This window comes from Triturus cristatus, chromosome 6, assembly GCF_964204655.1.
Source record: "Triturus cristatus chromosome 6, aTriCri1.1, whole genome shotgun sequence".
Taxonomy (NCBI): Eukaryota; Metazoa; Chordata; class Amphibia; order Caudata; family Salamandridae; genus Triturus; species Triturus cristatus.
The window spans coordinates 1,164,368,222-1,164,391,097 of record NC_140589.1 but is presented as its reverse complement, the minus strand read 5'-3'; the positions used below and the strand labels follow the sequence as shown (position 1 = coordinate 1,164,391,097).

The 22,876-nt window shown below is 46.8% G+C and overlaps 1 protein-coding gene across 1 annotated transcript in view; it reads left to right on the top strand.

The window, feature by feature from the left end:
* MTRF1L (mitochondrial translation release factor 1 like) overlaps positions 1–22,876 on the top strand; it is a 281,412-nt gene that overhangs the window by 124,893 nt on the left and 133,643 nt on the right. The window contains exon 4 of the mRNA XM_085612095.1: positions 418–581. Within this exon, the coding sequence (XP_085468221.1) occupies positions 418–581 (164 nt within the window). The remainder of the gene's footprint in view (positions 1–417; positions 582–22,876) is intronic.

The window sequence follows — 22,876 nt, the reverse complement described above, 5'->3', positions numbered from 1 at the left end:
CCCAAACTCAAGCTAGCCATCTTCCTACACCGACAAACATTCCTGCCTTTGCCTTTTCCACCACTAGTCTTCCCCCAACCACTTCCAGCCTGTCTTGAAAGTGATAAAAACCTTCATTTTCCTAAAAACTAGCAGTGTTGTTTTCAAGGCATCAGCTTGTCAACAGTGGTTAAGGAAAGTTACACGTATAGTATTGTTGCTACACATTGTTTTAAAATAGCTGAGCTGTGGTTTGAATGATGTGATCAAAGGCTTTAAATCAGTGAACTGTCCATAATTTGTGACCAGCACTCTATGTTCTTGACTGTCGCATACAACTCATTATATTGGTACGTACATCAGTGAAGTAAATTGTGACATAATGGGCCTAACATTGGCATCGTTTTGTAAATTTCTATTTTGCTTTTCCTGTTCCAGGAGGGCTGCGACACGCAACTGCCAGCATCGGTGGCTTTGAGGTGTATAAGTACTTGAAGTTTGAAGGGGGAGTTCATCGGGTCCAAAGAGTGCCAAAAACTGAGAAACAAGGCCGCATTCATACCAGCACAATGACTGTTGCCATTTTGCCCCAGCCAAATGAGGTGAGTGATTTCTAATGAGACTTTGTTTTTATTCCTCATGTATCCAACGACAAGGCATTGCTAATTTAAAAGAACCTTTCTTAAGTTGAACTAAAACAATCAGTGGCTTTTTTAGGTGTTTAAATACTTTAGGTTAATCTACAAGGGGTAGGAGGGCACTTTACTTAGAACATTTTTTGTGACAGGAACCTCCTTAACATGAGGGGTGTGGGCGGTGAGGGGCGGGGCGTTCAGTTGGGAAGAAATCATAAATTCTAGGATGTGATGCATACAATTACTACATGCAATTGGATCAGTGCTCCAAAGTTTCCTGCACTTTTTCATAGTGGTATTAGAAATATTTACAGTTTGAGGTACATGAGAATACTCTTTCTATGAAGTACTCAATTGTTCTGCCAGGTGCAACGATTAGATTACAATGTAGGTCTCCAGGTTCAAAGTTTAGCATCTTTAATCTCTAGGCCACATCCCCAAAACATTGTATTTATATAGATATTTATGCCGCATGGATTAACTATGGCAGGGCTGTGATGCTTTACATGCAACATCATATAACATAATACACATTTTGATGTTTTAGGAAGTCTGGGCTGTGATAGTTTTAGTTTGGATTTTACAATATGTGTACCTTATAGACTTGGGTTGTTAGTAGCTATCCAAAACTAACCAAGGTGCTTTACTGGTTCAGATAGTTTATTACACATTTTAGGTATCAAACAGAACAAAGCTTGTTTTGCTATTTCAAACATGAGGTGAGATTTGTTTTTGCTCAACACTTGTAACGTACAGTCAAGAGTTTTTCATGGAACTATGTTGGGTTAGCCCAGTTTTATTGCATTGCAAGGGATACATATAATTTCAAATGTGACTCTGTAGGCTGACTAAGGTCTATGTTGCCTGCTTGAATATTCTCGTAGCAGCCACTAATAAGTCTTACAGCTGAATGGAGATTCCACAGTCCATAGTAAGGCAGAATGATTTTTGATGCAATTGTAGTTGGTGGATTGCATTTTTGTGGATGGCTGTTTGTGATATGTAAATGCATGTCTATCAAACAGTTGATAATGAAAATGAATCCTAAGGATTTGGCTCTGCTTGTCAATTTAGGAACAACGTCCAGTGGGTTACATTATTCTAAACTTGTTTAGATGTCCCAGACCCTGCCTGGTTGCTACAGAAGTTGTGTTTTGCCAAGGTTTATTTTTAGTGGAAAAGTAAACATCCAGCCTTCTAAGGAAAGGTTATGTGTTATCATCTCGTTGGTGCATACATGTTATATTGTCTTGCTAGTCATAATCACCATGGCTCCATATAGGGTTTGATGATGGTAAGTAATAATGTTGAATGCTGGAGGTAGCGCTCAGTTCAGTGAAAAGTCTTGTCAAAGAAAAGACAATTTGTACGAACTGGGAGTTTTCTCCCTGAAAGGATTCTGATCAGTTTTGCATGTGTCCATTGAACTGCATGCTCAGTAAGACCTTTTGAAATAGTATTTGGTTGTTCAGTGGAAGTAAACTATTGCTCTAGAGATACCACATTATAAAATGAATTATTCCAACTCCACAAATACTGAACAAAAGACATCCAATCTTTCTTAAGAAAACAATTGGTACATTTGCCTAAAAGTTGAAACATCAGCATGATCTACACCAAAAGGTCTCTCCTTTAGAACCTATTGATTTTGAGAATGGTTTTTAGTGATTCTGTACAGCATCCCCAAATCGATAAATAAAGGCACTATGACTCTTCTATGTGCCTAATTTTGTAGGGGTACGGCACAAACATGCATGCACCTACAAAATGACGCAGGCTCTTTAAATTTACCGATCTGAGTTGGATCATTAAATAAAAAGTGTTGAAAAAGTAATGGATTCATTTTCTTTTGCGGGCAAGGAAGCAATGCATGGTCCAGAAGCAATATGGAGGGTGGAGGGGGGAGAAGTAACATGGAGAGTGCAGGTAGGAAAGCAATGCAGTGGAAGGACACAAGTAATGCATTCTTTCTCCAGACGAGTGACAAACACAACGGGGGAGTAAAGCCCATTACAGCTGATGAATAAAAAAACAATCAAATGAAAATAACAGTGAAACCAAGCAAAGGTAAGCAGTGGACGGGCTCTAAGTCCACTGCAAGCAAACAATAAGCTTTATCTAATAGAGACATCTAGTCACAGATTCCTTAACTTAGAATATCTCCCCAGGCGTCAGACTGGATCCGTAAAATCTTTTTTCCCCAGCAATACCCGGAGGCGGCGTCGCCCGGCTCCGTCCTGATGTCGTCCACAGAAGTGACGTCAATGGAGCCATATAAGCCCCTCCCGGCGTGCTGACATCAGTTTTCTTCTTTTCCGCATCCTAACGCGGATCCGGGAAAGTGATACCTCTGGCCTGTTTTTGTTATCTTCAGGCCTTTTTGACACCTTTTTGCGTCATGGAATAGAGTGTTAGATGCCCTTTGCGGGCTTCAAGCCGTGCCGGTCTTGCTTGTGACAGATGTCAGTGACAGACCCTCACAAAAATTGTATTTGGTGCTTGGGCGAGCACCAGGACTCCGTGGAGTGCTACGCTTGCCGACAGCTGCGGCCGAAATCCCTGCGGGAATGCCGCATGAAGCTGCTGTCTGTCCGTATGTCCCGAACTGCCCCCGCACGGCACAGGTCTCCTTCTCCAGCGGAGACGTCCACATGGCGCCAGTCCTCACAGGAGGACGTTCCTGTTCGGGGCAGGTCCCGGGACCGTCGCCATCATTCGCCTACCTTAGGTAAGCATAAACAGAAGTCGCAGAAGTAGTCTGCTTCGTGTCGACATCACGTCGGGGCCCGCGGCTTCCGGTCTTTGCCGGACTCGGGCCCTCAGGAGTCGGACCCGGCATATCCCCTTTTCTGGGTCCTGGCGCGACTCGACCTCAGATGGAGGACTACTGCAGGGCCCTGCAGTCCTTTCTTGCTTTGCCCCCCCTCCTTGTCGCGCCTTTGGGCCCCACAGGGTGGGGTAGGGACTCAGGTCAGGTCACTGCCAGTGGGTTTACTCTCAACTCCGACCGAGTGCCCTGACTCCAACTCCGGAGTCGCCGCAACGTCCGGACAGACGGCCCGGAGGGGCATCCCATGACGTCTAGCCTTTCCACAGCGCCATTGCACAGCCTTCTGAGGCTCCCTGCGGGATCGCTGGAGGTGGCTGAGGCGCGGTGCATGACACCGCTTCGGCGCCCTCTCTACTTGCAGGTTTCCACCTCGGGAGATGTTGAGTCGATGCCAGTCCAACTCCGGCCGGTTGAGGCCTTTTCGGAGGTCGTTGACGCCGGCTCGACTCGGACGGTCGAGGCGTTTTCGAAGGTCGCCGGCTCGACTCGGACCGTCGAGGCCTTTTCAGAGGTTGCCGACGCTTGCGCCACTCAGCCAGTCGAGGCCTTTTCGGAGGTCGTCGACACCGGCTCTACGCCGTTCGGCGCCGGTACAATCTCCGGCTTTATTGGTGGAGGATGTGGTCCCAGTGGATTCCCCACCCCCTGAGTCATTTCAACGCTCTACGGGGCGGGCGCCAGTGGGGCATTGGCCTACTCCTCCTTTTGCTGAGCCTCAGTTAGGTGGCCGGATTAGCTTGCGTCCGTCACCTACTGATGACTTGCTGTCACCGCCTTGCGGGGCCACGGAGGCTAGTGGGACGTTTGCCAGGGCTATTTGCAGGGCTGCAGACATTTTGAGGATGCAGCCGCCCTCAGTCTCTAGACCTTCGGAGCCTTTGCTGGATATTCACCACCAGGGCGCGGGGGATATGGAGCCATTGTTGCCATTTGCAGAGTCATTATTTGACATTCTTCTCGGGACGTGGGCGAGGCCCTCTTCAGGAGACCCCGTGGATCGTGCTGTGGCACATCGCCCTTCGAGAACAAGAACAAGGGACACCCTACTCGCTAGGAACCAGGGTCATTCATATATAACAGAAACAATGGTTCCAGCGGAAAAATATACTAATCTATACTGATAATAATATGCACAATCGCAATCGTAATGGGTTATGAAGATGTCAGAAAGAAAGGAGACCCCGTAGACCTCTGTTCGTATTTACATTAATTATTTTATAGGATTCAAAGAATATACAGATATATACAAAAAGGAAAAAAAAGGAAAGAAAAAAAAACAATAGTGCTTTGTGTCCCCAGTGTGAAATTGAAACCATAGAACAAAAGGTGAAAAATTTGTGATATATACAACTTGGTTTCCACAATTTTTAGGCGACCATTAATAACTTCACAATAATGTCAGCTACTGTGTACAATAATCAGAGCTGTTGAAGTGGTTCGCTTAAATTTGCTGCCACGGAGGCTAGTGGGATGTTTATCAGGGCTGTTTGCAGGGCTGCAGACATTTTGAGGATGCAGCCGCCCTCAGTCTCTAGACCTTCGGAGGCTTTGCTGGATCTTCTCCACCAGGGAGCAGGGGACATGGAGCCATGGTTGCCATTTGCATCCTTCTCGGGACATGGGCAAGGCCCTCTTCGGGGGACCCCGTGGATCGTGCTGTGGCACATCACCCGGCTCCCGATGACCCCGCCTGTTTGACCCTCCATCCTGGGGCTGGAGGACTTGTGATTCAGGCAGCTCTCTCTACCACTCCTGTTCCGTTGCATCCTCCCACTCGGGAGTCTCGGTGGATAGAGTCATGTGGCAGCGATGTGGTTGCATCCGCCAGCTCGGGACTCCGGTCTCTAAACACGTAGTGTATGTTTGCTCGGGCTACATTTGCCCTTTGGGACTCTGTTGAGCAGCTCCTCCCTTCCTTGCCGGAGAGCTCTCATGCCGATCTGGCCCGCCTGATCCGTTATGGCCATGATATGGCGCAATTTTCGATTCCATGGACACTACTGACTCCGTGGGTCGGGCTATGGCCAGGTAGGTTGCCATGCGCCGCCATGCGTGGTTGTGTGATGGCGTTTTCCGAGAGCATGTTCAGGAGCGGCTTAGAGATCTACCATTTGATGGGGTCACTCTTTTTGACGCCCATGCTGATTCGGCGGTCAGGCTCCTTCTGTCTATGTTTGATTGTCTTCCCAGGTTTTAATCCTCGTGGAGGATTTTTGGTTTCGTGACGGTGCCGTCACTTTCTTTTCTGTTACCCGTTACGGGTTACAGATGTTCTGGGTTATGTGGCTGTTCAGCCGTGTTATTTCCTTATTCTGGTACAGCTGGTTAAGCTGTGTTTCCCTTTCTTTTGAGCCTCTGCATACAAGCTTATCTCAAGAGGGACCCTTCTTTTGTAGGGCTGTGCCTTACCCTATTAGGGGTATTTGTTGGCTGTTATATTGCAACTCTTCCTGACCCAGGAAGTTTTGGTGAGGTCCATGGGGTTGGTTTCTCTCCAGGGGATACAATTGGTTGTCTACGGTTGATCCATAGTACATCCCCGCCTCAGTAGGGGCATCCGTCCCAGCTGTTTCATTGGGGTTTTGTCATGCCTGTTTTATCCTGGCGTGTTCTTGCAGCCTCGCTTTGCCCGCCTTGCCTGTCTACAGGTGGACATGCCCCCCTGGGGAGCAGGTCCCTCTGTTCCGTTCCGGAACAGTCTCTTCTATATTCTGTGAATACTAGCCGTATTGGTGCACACAGGTTGTGCTCTACGTCTTTTCTTGTGGCTCATGCACTGTCTGGTTTCTTGCCTAGGGCAAGGGGAGTTACCGCTGGCTCTGTCTTGGCTGTGTGTTGCCTCCTACCCCACTTCCCTAGCAATGTCTCCGGACCCTTGCTTCTTGCAGGACAGGGGGTCCGGTTTGTCTACTCCTGCCCTGTACATATTTCTTCGTTCTTCAAGGACTGGCATTTGTATATGACTTTCTGCCACCGGATCTGTGATCCACCCCGGCTGTTTCTCGAGGTATGGGTTCTTACTCACATTTGTAGCACTGGTGATGGGCTCCCCACAAGCTGTTTTTCTGGGTGTTAGTTCTTACTCCCATTCTGGCACAGTTGCTTCTTTAGGTAGCATTACTGTGCATGTATTCTTCTCGACATTCTCCTCGTTGGTAGATGGTGTCGGTCTCTGGCGGTGTATGCTTTTTAGCGACAGGCTTCGCTCCTTTACTGGCAGTATCGTTGTCTATGTTTCTGCCTGCCTCACAGGAGACAAGGTTTCTACCCCCTCGGGGTACTGTTGCTTTTTCTGCATTTTGTGACTGTTATACCGCACACCGGTACAGTGGTACCATTTGAGCGACTCCTTTGTTTAGGGTTTGATCACTTCCTGTAGATGTGGTAACATTCCTGTCTCTTTGTGTATATGTCGTAAGTTCTACACGCCACGGGGGTGCTCGCATACTAGTTTCTTATTTTTGCCCTAATATCAGGCCTTCTTGCTCACTCTCTCTTTCAGGATAGAGTCCTCTATGTGTTCCTGGCTTTCCAGGTTATCCCCGCATAGTGGTACCTTTGGTACGTTTGGCTGCATGCCTATCTACTGCGCTTTTGCTCGATGGTGCTTCTTCTGTCTCTGTTGGCACTAGACTCTGAGTTCGGCCTTGCCACTGTTGTCACATGTCCTAGGGGATACACAATTGATGTGTGTTTTTTCTACACACACGGGCCTCCTGTTGCGGCTCCTGTTCTTAACCGGACAGTCTTCGGACTGTCCCCTGTTTTCATTTTGACATCCACTGTGGTGTTTGTTCAGGCGGTATGCCCTACTGTTGTCATGTTGTTTTGCCCCTTTGGGGCTTCGTTCCTCATGGATCATAGGAACCGGTGCTGGGCTCCTTCTTTGATGGAGTCACTGCATTGTTTCTTACGTTGGCGCTGACCTTGCTTGTAATGCATTTCCTTTCGCCTGTGTCTGGACGAGAGAGGTCTCGCACCGTCCCTCGATGGATTTTGGTGTGTTTGCCGTCCCTTGTTCATGTTCCTTGCAGAGTTTTCCTGGGTATCATGTCAGTTGCCCTGGCATTGCGGTTCCCACCATGTTTCGTCAGCCTCTTGACGTATATGGTTTCCTGGAACTTCGTGGTTGTTTCGCAGACCCTCCTCCTATGGGATATGGCTTTGGTATCTATTCTAAGTTAAGGAATCTGCGGCTAGATGTCTCTATCAGATGGAAGAGTTACCTACCTTCGGTAACGATATATCTGGTAGAGAAACAGTCTAATTGAAGATTCCTTAACGCCCGCCCATCCTTCCCGCTCTGCGAAGGCCTTTTCATATGGTGTTTTTCCACCTAGCCCCACTTTCTCGTGGCCTTGGTCTTCCGGAGGTGTGCTCTCGCACCACACTGGGGTAGGGTGTGTTGTTCTGCGTGGGGCCCTTCGGACTCCCCTCCATCCTAGTGTTTGGTTGGTGGCGTGTTCTCGAACCTTCCTTTGGCGCAGGGGGTGTGGTTCGGCTTTCGAGCCCTTTGGCTCTCCACTCTGTACACGTTTTAAGGTGGTTCAGGTCTAAACTTTTTACTACCTTCTCATGTTGTTCCACCTGTGCTCCTCACGCGTGTAGTTATTCTGTTTTAAATTTCCTCCCACCGCCCACACCTATGCCTCCTTCTTTCTCTGGCAGTTGATTGAGTTTGGTTCTCTTTGGTGCTACAGTCCTTAAATCTCTGGAGGGTGTGCGTTGTGAACTTTCTAGTGGTCGTTCACTTCTAGTCACTTGTCTTGCAACATGTTGCTTCAATATTGTGGTTCTTTTAATTCCCCTTCTGTGGTGACAAGCTGTGCCTGGCTTCTCATATAATTTGTGCCGCAGTCGTTGCCCCCTCGAGGTGGGGCACGGCTTGGCAATTTGTTGGGCCCTTGCTCGCAGCAAGTACTCTGTGAGATCACTTCAGTCCCTCCGGGTACTGGGTGCTTTTTCAGTGATTTTGTTCTTTTTTTAACACACTGTTACAATGCTATCACAGTTTTTTGCACGGCTCCGTGTTGTGGCTTGGAAAAGTTTCCTGTAGAAAACTGATGTCAGCACGCCGGGAGGGGCTTATATGGCTCCATTGACTTCACTTCCGTGGATGACGTCAGGACGCAGCCGGGCGATGTCGCCTCCCGGCGTGCAGAGGTATTGCTGCAGAAAAAAGATTTTCCGGATCCAGTCTGACGCCTGGGGAGATATTCTAAGTTAAGGAATCTGCGGCAAGACTGTGTCTCTACCAGATATATTGTTACCAAAGGTAAGTAACTCTTCCTTTACCGACAACCAGCTTGCTGTGCCTGGTAGATGAGACATAAAAAGCAATTGCCTGCACATTGCAGCTTATAAACCATTGTACCAATCACAGTGTTTTCAGACTGTTGTTTTTTTGCCAGTGTATTCATCTAGACCTCTGAGTGTGATAAACAACAAAAATAGAATTTGATTAAACAGCATTCTTGTTTGCATTTTTCAGTATGTTATGTTATGTTAAACCCACTTGTAAAGCGCACGGTTACCCAGGGGTGTCCTGGCGCTAATGGCACAAATCCCCCAAGAGCATAAATGGGCCAGGAGATAGAAAGTTAAGGATAGTCTTTATAAATTAAAAAGCCATGTTTTAAGCTGTTTCCTAAAGGTAAGAAGGCTAGTGGAATTCCTCAAAATCCAGGGGAGGGCATTCCATGCCTTGACGGCACCTGTTCTTAAGCTTCTGCCCCCCCCATGAGACTTTCTTCATGGGAGGTATAACCACCATTTTGGCTCCTGAAGAGCGCAATGTTCTCTTAGGGGCATACCATTTAAACTGGTTGACAAAGAATTCAGGCCCCTGACCATGCAGTGCTTTGAAAACTAAGCATAGTGACTTGAATTGTACCCTTTTCCTAATGGGCAGCCAATGTAGTCTTAGTAGTTCTTTGGCTACAGATACAATTCTAGGAGTGCCTGTCACCAATCTTGCTGCCGCATTTTGCACAATCTGCAGTCTGTTTAGGTGCCGCTCTAAGATGTTTAAATAGAGCCCATTGCAGTAATCCAGCCGCGATAGCACCATAGAGGAAACAACTATTCGCAGGCTGTCTTCTGGCAAAAACGGTTTAATCTTTTTTATCATCTTAAGAGCTAGGTAGGTGGCCGAAGACGTAGCCTTTATCTGATCTTCAAAATTCAGTTTATCATCCATCATTATACCCAAGTTCTTTGCCTTTCTTTTGGGTATAGGGAGACTGCCCATGTCTTGTGGCCACCAATCAGGGTTCCAAAAATTGGCTTTATTGCCAAAGATGAGTACCTCTGTCTTTGCTCCATTTAATTTCAGACAGTTCTGTAACATCCAGGTTTTTTTCCATACATTCTTGAAATTTCCTACTCATGTCTAATTCCTGTACTGGTAGAAGAGACACCACGATTTGCGTATCATCTGCATAAGATGTTAGACTAAAACCGTGTGACCTAATCAAAGGAGCCAGAGGTGCCACATAAATATTAAAAATGGTAGGACTGAGGGCTGAGCCCTGTGAAACTCCAAAAGGAAGCGAAAAGGCATTGGAACAAAAGCTTCCCAGCGATACTGTTTGTTTCCTATTTGTTAGGAATGCTTTTAATAGCTTCCACGCCTTTCCCCTTACCCCTGCCTCTGACAGACGGTCCATCAACAATTTGTGGTGGACCGTGTCAAAGGACGCAGACAGGTCCAACATTATAAGGGCTACCTCACCTCCCTGATCCAGGGCTTTCCTAATTTCTTTCGTCGACTTTATTAAGGCGCTCTCCGTACTATGCCCTGCCCTGAAGCCGTATTGTGTAGGGTCAAGTACCCCATTGTTATAGAGAAAAGTTCTCTACTGAGCGTTTATATCTTTTTCAACTATTTTTGCAGGTAGTGGGAGACGAGTGATGGGCCTGTAGCTATTTGGATCTTTTGCGTCCATTTTTTTTTATTTTCAGAAGAGGGAGTATTCAGCCCAACTTCCAGATGCTAGGAAAGTCACCTGACTCAAACATATTATTGAATATTGGTGTCAATGTCATAGCAATCATGTCCAAGGCTAACTAGGCCACTGACACTGGACATGGGTCATACGGAGAACCAGATTTGGCCGCACTTAGTAGCACTAATAGCAAGTGGGGCAAATTTCTCTAAGGAGGGCCTTACTTCTGTACCTAATTCTGCCTCAGTCCCCATTTTTTCTGGGGTGCCTTGCGGCAGTTGGTTAAAGGCTGAAAAAATCACGTCCACCTTATTTTGGAAGAATTTAGCAATATCTTCAGCCATTTCTTGGCTTGCTTCCACCTCCGGTTTAGCTGGATTTGCCAATTTTACTACCGTTTTATAGAGTTCTTTAGACAAATTTTGTGCTCTATATATTTGATTTGCAAAGAAAACCTTCTTTGCACTTAATATGGCCTGTTTGTAAGTAGTAAGGCTTTGTTTATATCTTGCTTTATCTTTTATCTAGTAATATTTTCGCCACTTACGTTCCAGTTGCTTACAGGTTAGTTTTTGCCTTTTTAGTTCTTCTGAGAACCACAGTGACGTTGGTAGTGCTCGTTTAGGATATATCACTTTCTCTGGCACTAGCTTTTTACAGGCTGTGTCCACCCAATTGGTGTATAGTCTAGCTGCAACATCTACATTTGTTTGCTGAGATTGTGCAGTGGATATAAGCAAATCTTGTAGTTGGGCAATTTATCCCAGGCCCTTATTTTTATCTGCTTAGACCTTTCCCTGATTTTGTGGTGGTCATCTAAGATGGTAATTTCGAATAGGATTCCCACATGGTCAGTCCAGACCAATGGGAGCAGTCCGGTATGCTTTAGATGAGGATTATTGGAAAATATCCCATCCAGTGTATGTCCTGCCCTGTGGGTAGGTACGTTTACTAATTGAGTCAAGTCAGCATTGCGCATTAAATATAGCATTGCTTTAGTGTCAGGGTCCTCCGACTTTTCCAGATAAAAGTTGAAATCTCCCAAAATGGTGAGATATTTGGAGCATAGTCCTTCTTCTAATAGAGGCCCTACCGTAGTTAGAAATGATCTCCTTGGTCCTGGAGGTCGATACATTAGACTTCCTTTAAAATAATGGTGGGGTGATAGTTCGACATTGAAAGTCAGTGCTTCATAGTCTGTTATTTTTTGTCTGGAATGTAATTTTTAGCAAGTTATGGTAAATTATAGCTAGCTCCCCATCTCTCCCCATAACACTATTTAATGTAAAACAGTGAAAGCCAGGTGGGGTGGCCTGTACTAAGTTTGGCCCTGACACCTCATCCGTCCACGTTTCCGTAATAAAAGCTAGTTTTATCTCTTGCTCCAGACAAATAATCCTGTGCACACATATAGTTAAATAGTCAATGGTGACAAGAGTAAGAACAATGAGAGATACAGAGTTAAGATAAAGACAAATTTTCTTTAATCCTTATAGAAGCATAACCAGCCGACACGTGTTTCGTCGGGGAAAGATAAACCCACGACTCTTCAGGGCTGACAAAAGTCGCACGAACGTAGTGAATGCCCATAGCCGGTGATAATTCCAACCCGGCTGGGTGTACGTATCACAAGTAGAGAAGGAAAAAAATCAGTCAAGGTATGCGAGTTGAGAAATAATCTTGATTACCAACATAACCAAACGTTATGCCGCCAGTAAAAATATGAAAATTCCGAGAGAATATTCTGAAGTAGGTATAGATATATTATCCAAAAGAAGATCGTCAGTAGAGCCAAACAGCCCGACACGAGTGTGTGTCTAAGGACTGAATAATCAAAGCAGCAGTTCACGCATCCTAGCGGCGCCCGTAAGGATGAAGAGTGATCTCTTGCTCCAACAGGAGTCTGGCACATTCAATGCTATGCTTAACTAGTGATCTTGCATTTACTAGAAGACATTTAATTACCTCCACCATGGATTCCTTCTTACTGAACCCTTGAAGTGGCTCCTTATGTTCGCTATGTATGATTCTGTCAAACACTATCTTGGGAAGTGACACTTGGCAGTGTGGACAAACATAAGTAGTAGTTGGGGGTTTAAAGTGACATAGGGTATTCCTACATTCTGAATTCCCTCTTTTTGAATTCAGAGTCTTCAACTGATCTCTTGAGTACCTTATCCTTGTATCACTAAGCATTGGGGAGCGGGCAGCATGCCCGGCGCCGGCCGTCTCCGGGACGCTGACGGGCACAGACGGGCTTGCCTTAGCTGTTTTAGTTTGTTTGCAGTAGATGTTTTGTGGAACAGTGCTATTTTAGGACTTCTCACATACTGCGCTTTTTGAGTTTTTAATACAATATGCTTTTAATACAGTTTATTTTGGTGTATATGTTAGGTTTCTTTATTTTCTGCACTTGTTTCACTTAGAGTTTTGTCATCATTATCAGTTCTTTTTCTGTCCTTTGTAGCACACTCTTCCTGCTGTCAATTGTAATTCATCGAATAGTTTGTTGACCTTGTCTTTGGAACAGCATGAACATGTAGAGCATAGATTGCCATGTGGAATGCCTTTACGACCTTTACCAGACAGTGATAAAAGGTTTGGTGTAAGTGTCCTTCATGTCCAAGTCTAAGCACTGCAACTCCCCCCTCCATGTCTGAGACTTCTTAGAGACCTACTCGCATTCTGCAGCTTTTTAAAGACTTGATTCTTGCTCTTCATCTATGTCTAAAAGTTGGAATTGCCCTCTCTTGACCCTGCATATTATGCTGCTGATCATATGATTAAGGTCAGTCCCTACCCCTCCATACAGGTTGTACCATCTTCCATCAAACCAAGATGGCTCTATCCATTACCCGTTTGGACAAACTTAATTATACTCAACCCAGAGCCTCTGCTTTCATACATCCTTGTGTCATTTTGCTGTGGCACTCAGAGGCACCTTCCAATGCTATACAAAACAACTCTTAAATAACAAAATGAGTACCTAGAGACAAATCCATTTGGCCTAGGTGCTCAGACAATATCATTATAATTATTTCTGATCGATCAGCTTATACTCTTCTTATTGAAAATAATTTTTCTCCTTCTAACAAAATGCATGAAAAGTGGAAAGAGGATGTATTTGATCTAAGCCTGATCTCTGGCTCTTTAACTGCTTCCAGTATTTATTTATTTAACTTACAGGGCGTTGTTTTGTGGGCCATGTGTAGTTATTAGATTTATAGAGTTCATACCTTAAGACAAGGCAACAGAGCGTTGTATCAAGGAAGGTTTTACATTACAAATGAGTGCAGGCAGGTAAGGGGTGGGGTGGGGGGGCATATATAGAACAGTGTGGATACCTATTAAGCTCAAAGCGATACAGGTGATTAGTAGCCAAAGGAGAGTGTTGTGCTTCTGAATGGGCAGCAGTGTTGGGTCTATCACGCAAGAAGGCGTTGTTTGATGAGATGGGTTTTTACAGTTGATGAGTCTTGGAGAGAAACTATTAAGATTCATCTTCAAGAGACACGCTTCTATTGTTTATTTCTTGCTGAGATTGGTGATGGAAAATTGAAGTTGCACAGATTTAGGTTCATTCTACCCGTGGTGCTCTCAGGGCCACGGGGCCAAATGCACTGAGTGTTATCTCATAAAACGTTGGGTATAAGATGTTTTCAGTAGAGTTTGAGGGGTGAAGCATGGTGCAAGATACCTTGAAGGTGCTTTGATCATTCCTTTAGAAGGATTGTAGGAGAGTTTGTTGTTTCCTGAAACTTGCGATTTCTAGGCATAACACCTCCTTCCTGCTCAATTATCTGGTGGCTTTGTTGAGAAGTTGTGGCTGACCACTCACTATGTGAGGCAGGTTGCTTTCAGTATGAACCTACCTCCACAAAGAGTAAGGAAACTGTGAGAAGAAGTGGGGTGATATGGTCTAAGTGGTGAGTGTTTAATATCAAACTGGCTGCTGTGTTTTTAATTCTAGCATGTATAGAGGTAAACGTGTAGTGTAGTGCAGACAGGACCAGAACTCTCTTTACAGTGGTGTCGTTGAATTTCGGGATGTTTCGGTGGAAATTACACTAACGTTAAGTTCCTTTCATTGTGGGATTGATCTTGTACTCAAATGTAGATTGGCTTTCAAGATCACCTTGGGGAATAGACCATCACTTGATCTATTGGCAAGGCGTGCATCCAATTCTCTTATTAGAAAGAGCATGGGTTTTCGGACATTCTTTGTTGAATTGATTTCAGATAAGTTGTGATTTGATTTATGTCCCATCTCTCTTGTGATTTTAAGGTCAAGCTTCCCAACGGTTAGGATTTTAGTATTGAATAGCTTTTATAAATTAGTTGACCATTGTGGTACTTTTAAAAAGACATCAGTGATTGTCACAGTTTGAAGCATTCAACTAGACCTTTTATTCTAAGTTACTTTTTTTTTTTTTAATTAGTTTTCAATGACACGACAGACAATGCAGTTTGATTTCACACACGGTCTTCAGTACATGCAGAAGAAGTTCAAAATGAAGGTGGAGCAGTCACCCCGGCTCAAATGTGCTCATGAACCTCACCCAAACAGTCAAGTGACGTGGTCATCCTGTTCCCGTTCACGGCGATAGTTGGGTAAGGATTGAGGGGGCAAGTATTGCTAATGTAAAGAGAGTCCAGGCCTCAGTGTCTACCGACCAACACTAGATCCCCCGGCAGTGCACATGTCTAGGGTGATGGCTGAGTGTAGACAAGGTGTACAAAGCGAACATTTCAAACAATTGTACTTGTAAACTGCTATGTCATTGGATCGCCGTTGGTGAGATCAGGAGATGTCGAGGAATTTGCATTAAGGTATTATTTTAGGGGATCCCAGATGTCCCTAGGTCGGGACCTCAAGGGGAGCAGTTCTGCGTAATTACTCAATTGCTCTTGACGATATGTTAGATCGGAGAGCCAATCTTTAAACTTCGGCGCTCTGCCTCAGCCCCATCTGGAGGCAACCCGGCGTTTAGCCATCAGCAAGGCAATAGATAGGAAGCGACAATGGGGTTTTGCTATTAATGCAGTGTAGCCCAGTAATGCCACTAATGGGGAAGGTTCCAATGAAATTGTTGTCATCTGTTCTAGAGCCTCATAGATCTGTCTCCAATAATTATTAATTGCGGGGCAGTTTCAGGCCAGGTGTAGAAAATCTGCTCCAGCAGAGCCACATCTGTCACATCGATCCGAGTCCCTCAATTTATATTTATACATTTTGACAAGGGTATAATATAAACAATGCAGGAATTTGAAGTGAGTAATACGGAGTCGGCTACTGGCTGATATTTGCTCCGTTTTGAGGCAACAATAAGTCCAGTGCTCGTCAGTGAGCTCGAAGCCTAGCTCTTTGTTCCAGTGATCCCGAGAGGAACAGGGAGCTACCACCTGCTGTGTGTGAATGGTGTGATACAGTCTGGAGACGACATGTCCTGGAGAAGTGGCCTGCAGAACTAAGTGTAGGGGGGCCAGTGTGGGGGGCTGGTGAGGGAAAGTAGGGGATATGTGACGGACACCCTGCCTAAGACACACATACAGGAATACATCTAATGGGAGAGGGCTGAAGATCGAGGAAGATTTGCTCCAGCGATTTGAATTCTTCATTGAGATAAAGATCACCCCAAGTGGCGATTTTTGGCCGCTCTTGTAGTTTAAGAAATCCCATCTCTTGCAGAGATGGTATGACAGCGGAAGTAATGGAGAGTAAAGCAAGGCGCTGCATAGTAACGTAAGAATATGGCGCCAGGCGTCAACCGTGCATGTAGTTGTTGTAGATGTTTTGTCTCTTGGCTGAGAGGTGGCATAAATCATACCTGTAAGGAGGACTGGTTCTGCTAGCCACTGCTCTGCTGCTTTCTGCGACATGTATGCGGGTGGGTAGAACCAAAAATCAGCATAGTGTGCCTTAGCGCAAGTGTAATACAGTTCGAAGTCTAGGACGTCAAAGCCTCCCACTGTGTAGGGCCTAGTGAGTATTTTCCACTGCAGTCTCTACTGTTTGCCCCCCATATCAACCTGATCATTTCGGATCGCAGCGCCTTGAAGAAAGGCATACCTGGGTGGTATGGGATGTTAAGGAATAAGTACAGTAACTGTGGGAGAACAACCATTTTTATTAGGGAAACCCGTCCAGCCATAGATAGTGGGCGAGAAATCCATCGAGTGACACAGCTCGCCATATGCTCTAGTGCTACACCGTAGTTGAGGTGCATAAGTTCCTCCCAATCTCTAGTGATCCATACCCCCAGGTAGCGTAAGTCGGAGTTACACCATTCGAGAGGGAAGTCCAGGGAGAATTGTGTAGCGGCAGGTGTAAGGGGAAGCACCGAAGACCATAAATTCACGAAGTAGTGGATTTATGTTGTGCTGTGGATCCCGAACATATAGGGTGATGTCGTCAGCATATAGGTAAATGAGTATTTGGCGCAGGCTACAGTGAAGTGCCTTGTCCTGGTGATGCTGTCGAATCTTAGCCGCCAAATGCTCAGTCGCAAGTACGAAGAGCAGGAGGGAAAGCGGACACCCCTGCCTGGTGCCTCTGGTTATAGGGAAAGCTGGAGACAGTCGACCATTGATCATGACTTTAGCCGTAGGGAGATGGTAAAGTAAACGGATCCACGAAAGGATAAGTGGAGGGAAACCCATTCGCTGCCATACCCCCAATAAATAATCCCACTCAACAGAATCAAACGCCATGGTGGCTTCTAAAAAGACAGCCTCCAGGGCCAGGCTGGGGTCAACATTGTGCAATATGGAGAAAAACGTGTGTAAGTTGTGTGTAGTCGAACGCCCAGGGATGAATCCCGACTGGTCAGGGAGGATGAGCTATTCCATGAGCAGATTCAGCCTGTTGGCGAGGACCTTGGCCAGAATTTTGGTGTCACAGTTGATGAGGGACAATGGCCTGTAACAGTCGCAGTGGGTGGCCGACTTCCCAGGTTTAAGTAAGGAGATGATGAGCGCCTCTCTCGTTGACGGGGGGAGCGTACCTTGCTCCAGGGAGTCTTCGTATACCTCCTGGAGGATGGGGGCTAATTGGTCAATGTAAGCCTTAAAGAAGTCAATTGGGAGTCCGTGTAGGCCAGGGGCCTTTCCAGACTTCATTTGCATGATTGCTTCCCGTTGTTCATCCAGTTCAAATGGGGCACACAGGAACCCCTTTGCAAGTCACCTAGCCAACCCAGGGCCACATCCGCAAGAAAGTCGTCGAGGTCAAGGGTATCCCTCCTGCCCGAGGTATATAACTTGGAGTAGTGTGTGGTAAATGTATTAAGTATGTCCTCTGAGTCTCTGCATGTCACCTCCCCCGGACCCTCCACCTCCAGGACATAGTTAGAGAAGCGAGGTTTTCAAATGGTCTCCGCCAAAGCCCTGCCAGGGCCTTCTCCCTCACCATACCGCCAGGCCACCCAATACTTCCCTCTAAATTTCATCTCCCGGTCTGCTGTGCTGGCATATTCTGAGAGCTTGTCTCGGAGCTCACTTTGAGCCCGCAGGGCAGCTCCTCGGGAGATACTAGTCTCCATGCTTTTTAGCTCCTTCTCTAGTTTCTGTAAGGTACGCTGGATGTCCCGTAAGACTCCAAAGCTTTTGGAGATGCAAAATTCCCAAATTGTGACCTTGAAGCCCTCCCATAAAGTTTCGACACTCTTGACAGAGCCGAGATTCCTCTGAAAGAAATCAGCAGTTTCTTGCTCAAGTTCTTCCGAAAAAAAGGCTGCGTCTAGCTGCGTGAGGGGTGATAATCGCCAGATGCTATGTGGGAGATCATGTCCCGGAGGGGTAAATGATAACATTACGGGTGAGTGATCGGAATATGTATGTGCAAGTTGCGTAACGACTTTAATCGATGGGCAGAGACCCCGGTAAATGAGATAATAATCCAATCTGGCACTTGAAGCAGAGTGTGCTGTGAAGTATGTTCCTTCGGGGGGGTGTGGATGTGTATTGCGCCATGCATCTATCAACTCATTGTCAGTCAATGTGTCTTGCAGCGTTTTTTGAGACCTATTGTAATGGTGCGGCGCGGGAATGGACCTGTCGGCAGAAGGGTTAAGGGCAACATTGACGGTCCCCCCCCCATATAATGTGAGTAGAGCCGATCATGCAGTAATGCCACTGCTGATCTTGTGTTGTCCCGGCCACTGCAAAGGGTGTTTTCCTTTTGATGAAGATGGCTGTCCCTCTGGAGTATGAAGAGTATGATGAGAATGTTCTATGATCTGCCCACTTGGATGCAAAGATGGGGTGATGGGGATTGTGATGGGTTTCTTGCAGTATTACGACCTGTGCCTGGTGCCGGTTCAGGTATGCCAGGACCCTATGCCTCTTCCTTGGGTCTCCCAGCCCTCTAACATTCCAGGTGAGAACATTTAGGTGTTGAGGAGGTGTTGAATTAGCCATGCGGTGATATGCAATCTGATGTCCGTTGGTGTGTTGTACCTACTTCTGCAATGAGGATGTATGCGCTATGGGGTAGTACTTTATTTGATTAAAAGTATAATTATAACAGCAGAACATACATACCATACGTATACAAAACTGAGAGATTCAAAAAGCCCAGAATAGGGTAAAACTACGTACGGATATATGCGCTAAATTTAGTCTGTCTATCATTGTATGTTGCGTGTGCTAAGGAAACATTCATAAACAGTCCCATTCCCCGCCCCCACTGAAGCATACCAAACATGACAGAAATTACAGTCCCTCCCCCTGCCCAAAGAAAACCATGAACCAAAGAAAACATCTGCAGACCATTTTGCAGTATGAGTCCAAGGGGGAACGCCCTCTGTGGGGAACTCCTAGGTGCTTGCACTTTTCCTCCCCGCCCTCGGAGTAACAGGACAATGGGAAGGCCATACTTTTCGAGGGCGCTCGGTACAAGAGTTAGTAAGCCCTCGTTCATCACTTGCCTGGCTGGTGGCTTCAAGTGTCTCACTCGATCGGAGCCGAGTATCAAGATGGAAGAATGCTGTGACGAAATATCTACTGAAGTCGTGATTGGATTTATGAGGCTAGGGCCAAGGAAGCAGTCAGTCCGTAACCGAAGAGGACCTTCCAGGAGAGGAGTTCGGAGAAGGAGATGTGTTGTTGTGTCGCTTTAGGCGTTGTAGGAAGTTGTCCACCTGCTGCAGGTTGGTGAAAAACGATTGCTTGCCTTGATGTGTGACCCTCAGGCGTGCTGGGTAGAGCAGTACGTAATCGATCTGGGCCTGGCGTAGCTTCTGCTTCGCGGGGTTGAACTTGTGCCGTTTCCCCTGCCCCGTGGTGGTGACGTCCGGATAGACTGTGAACTTGGTGCCCTCATAAACCAGTTGGTGCTTCTCCTGTGCCATCTTGAGAGCGACATCGTGGTCATGATAATTTTGGAACCGGGCAATTATGGGACGTGGCGTAACTCCTGGAGGTGACCTGGGACCAAGGGTGCAATGTGCCCTTTCGACTATAAATTGGGAGGAGAAGGATTCGGCCCCCATAGTGTCTTTCAGAAGTTTTTAGATGTATTCCTCCATCTTGCCGGTGTTGGTGCTCTCGGGAATTCCAAGAACGCAGCTATTGTCCATTTGTGTCACATGAGTTTGAATGTTGGAGGTGTTGTCTTCTACTTCGGAGATGCGGCGATCGGTTTCTTTGATGCGCTCGTCGTGTCCCTCCAGCTTGTGGACGATGGCATCCATTCGATTGGTCATTGTGTCCATTTTTTATGCAAAGGTTGTTAGGCTCTGTCGCACTTCTAAAAGTAAAGATCGCATGTCTTTCTCCTGAGAGGGGGCCACATTTTGCATGTTTTCCTCCCAGGCACTCTCAGCCCCCTCTTGCTGAGTACGGCCAGTCCTTTTGGCTTCAAAGGTCAGCCGGGGTTGTTTGGTGTCTGCTTTTCCCATGGTGTATATGGGGTGACTGAAGGCTCAATGGAGGGAACTACAGAGACTTTAATAAGCAGGTTGTGGAGAGGAAAAGCGCCAGTCCGAGCCGAACAGAGCAATGAAATAGGGCTATGTGTTGAACTGCTCCAAGTCTGCCTCACAGTGTCCCCCACATCAAGAGTGGGAAGTTAACGCAGATCAGCCAACCTCTCTGGAGATGCAGCGCCACCGGGGCCCACACGCCTGTTGGCACAGTCCCTCTCGGCGCACAGCAGATCAATGGCCAGGCCACACAGCGCGTGGAATGGGTGGCCTCAGGACCTCTAGAGCAGTCCGCGCCGGTAGGGAAAGGCCAGGGCGACCAAAAGCGCCAGGGAGGCTGAACCCCGCCACTCGAGCCCCGCGCAGGTCAGGGGAAGACAGCAGTTCTTGTCGTGGAGGAGTAGTGTACCTTCTAGTCCACGGTCGCTTTAGTGAAGTAGAGTCAGGCCCCTGATTTGGTTATCCTGTGGGGCGGCATTGGATATGACACGATTGAAAGAACTCTCCCCAGGCTGACAGTGCAGGTTGGCGGCAGAAGCACCATGTCCCTCTAGTGCAGGCGGAACAGATAGGCGCCGGATGAGCTGGGTCCCCCGATGGCACTGCACACACCCCGCCGGGGCCCTCTACTGGACTGCTGCAGAGACGTTATCGTGGCGCCCCTGGACGTCAGTGAGCACACCCCTGTTTCGGGACAGCAGTGGGGCAGTGGAGTGGCGCAGGAGCTGCAAGGTGTTGCGGGCCAATCCTCTCCGGGCTTGGGAGGCTTCAATCCGCGTTGTGCACTACACCACCACGCCTCCGGCACGAACTATGACCGCGCGGTCGAACAGCAGCTCAGTGCAGTGGAGCGGGAAAGGCCGGTCACCAGCGCCAGGAGCCGCCGCGGGGATTTGTTGTTCTTGGCCAGTCGTCGGCACTTTAGGTACGGGAGGATGCAATTCAGCGCACGCTGGGGGCAGTATAAAGAACACTAACCCTGTGGAGTTGATCGGCCCGTCTTACACCGCTGCCAGTTCATCGCCCAGTTGCCACGTGGGTGCCGCGGTGCTCGAGTGCCGGGGCGGCCCAGCAGGGGCTCCAGGCAAGGCAGGGCTCTCCAGCGGCGACACTAGATCCGCGTCGTAGGGAGCTTTAGCAATGCACCACCAGCCTCAAATTAGCACCGGCCAGGCACAGGGCCTCAGCCTTCACTCCGACGTTGCGGGAAACCAATTAGGAACGCATGGGCAGGATTAATGGCAGGATCACAGTGCGAGCAGCAAGAGCCTCACATAAGTGCGGCCATTTTGCTTGTGCGCCACCTAGCGCCCATCTTTTATTCTAAGTTGCTTAAAAGCAACCTGAACCTCGAAATGGTCTTGCCATTCATCCAAATGCCAGTTTGAGGGTCTTGAGTGCTGCTTAAAAAACAGTGTTGAGAAATCCAAAATGACCAGTAGGCATGCTTTGTGCTGTTTACTTATAAGCTAAGGTGGGGTCCTTTGAGACTTTTCTCTGAATTTTGGCCAGTAGGGGTGGTGGAAATTGAGAATTACCTCCTAGTAAACCCAAATGCTCAGATATGGTTACACCCAAATTGGCTAACCACGATACTTCTTTTGAGTGCTTGACTCTCCAGCAATAACAAAGGATAGTAGCAGGCATTTACTTGAAGAGGTGTATGGGTTTGAATTTTACTTACAGCATTGCAGAGTAATTAGCACACAACATGCTCCATGTCCAGTAAATGACCTAGAAATGGGCCCTTATTATAATGATATCTGCAAAAGGGGGGTCAAAAATGAGAATATCTTCACTTGGCTTTGTATAATGACCAACGGTGTCCAGATTTGATGTGTTCACATCATTCTTTGGCGGTTCCAATATTTACTGAGTTGTTCCTTTTTTTCTTGCCAGACCCAATGCAACAATGTGTTACATATGTTATGTATGCTCGTAGGTTAGATGCAGACTCTTCACACTCAGTTCAAGTCTTCCTCTGCAGGTCCTAAACATCTGTTTTGCCTTAGCACAGTGGTTCTAAACCTGTGGTCTGGAGGCCCTTTGGGTCCTCAAAGCCTTCTCACGGGGTCCGCGACTGCTTAGACAATTAAATAATATTAACAGGTTACTAAAGTGTATATAAATAAAAAAGCAAAATGTAAAATAAAATATTTGAAAACATTATTTGAAGTGATTTGAAATTAGAGGCTAAAAATACAGTTAGTATCCTCTGATGCATTTGCTCTGCTCCCACAAATCAATTTAGCAGAGTATTGTACGGACGAGGGGCCTCACTTGAATTTAGAAAAGCTCCAACCTTCCCATTATAATGATTTTTTTGTGTGAATTTAATAAAATGTTCGAGGCATATGAGCTGCAGATTGTACACTTAGCATAGGTCGCCATCTGGTGTTGGGCCCGGATGTTTGCAGTTTGTTTTTCTTCTTGGACAGTCTTTGGAAGTCACGAGTTTGGTGACTCCTCCTTCGGTCCGTACTGCGCATGGGCTTCGGCTCCATCCTCAGATTGTTTTTTTCCGCCATCGGGCTCGGATGTGATACTTCGTGCTCCGGCTTC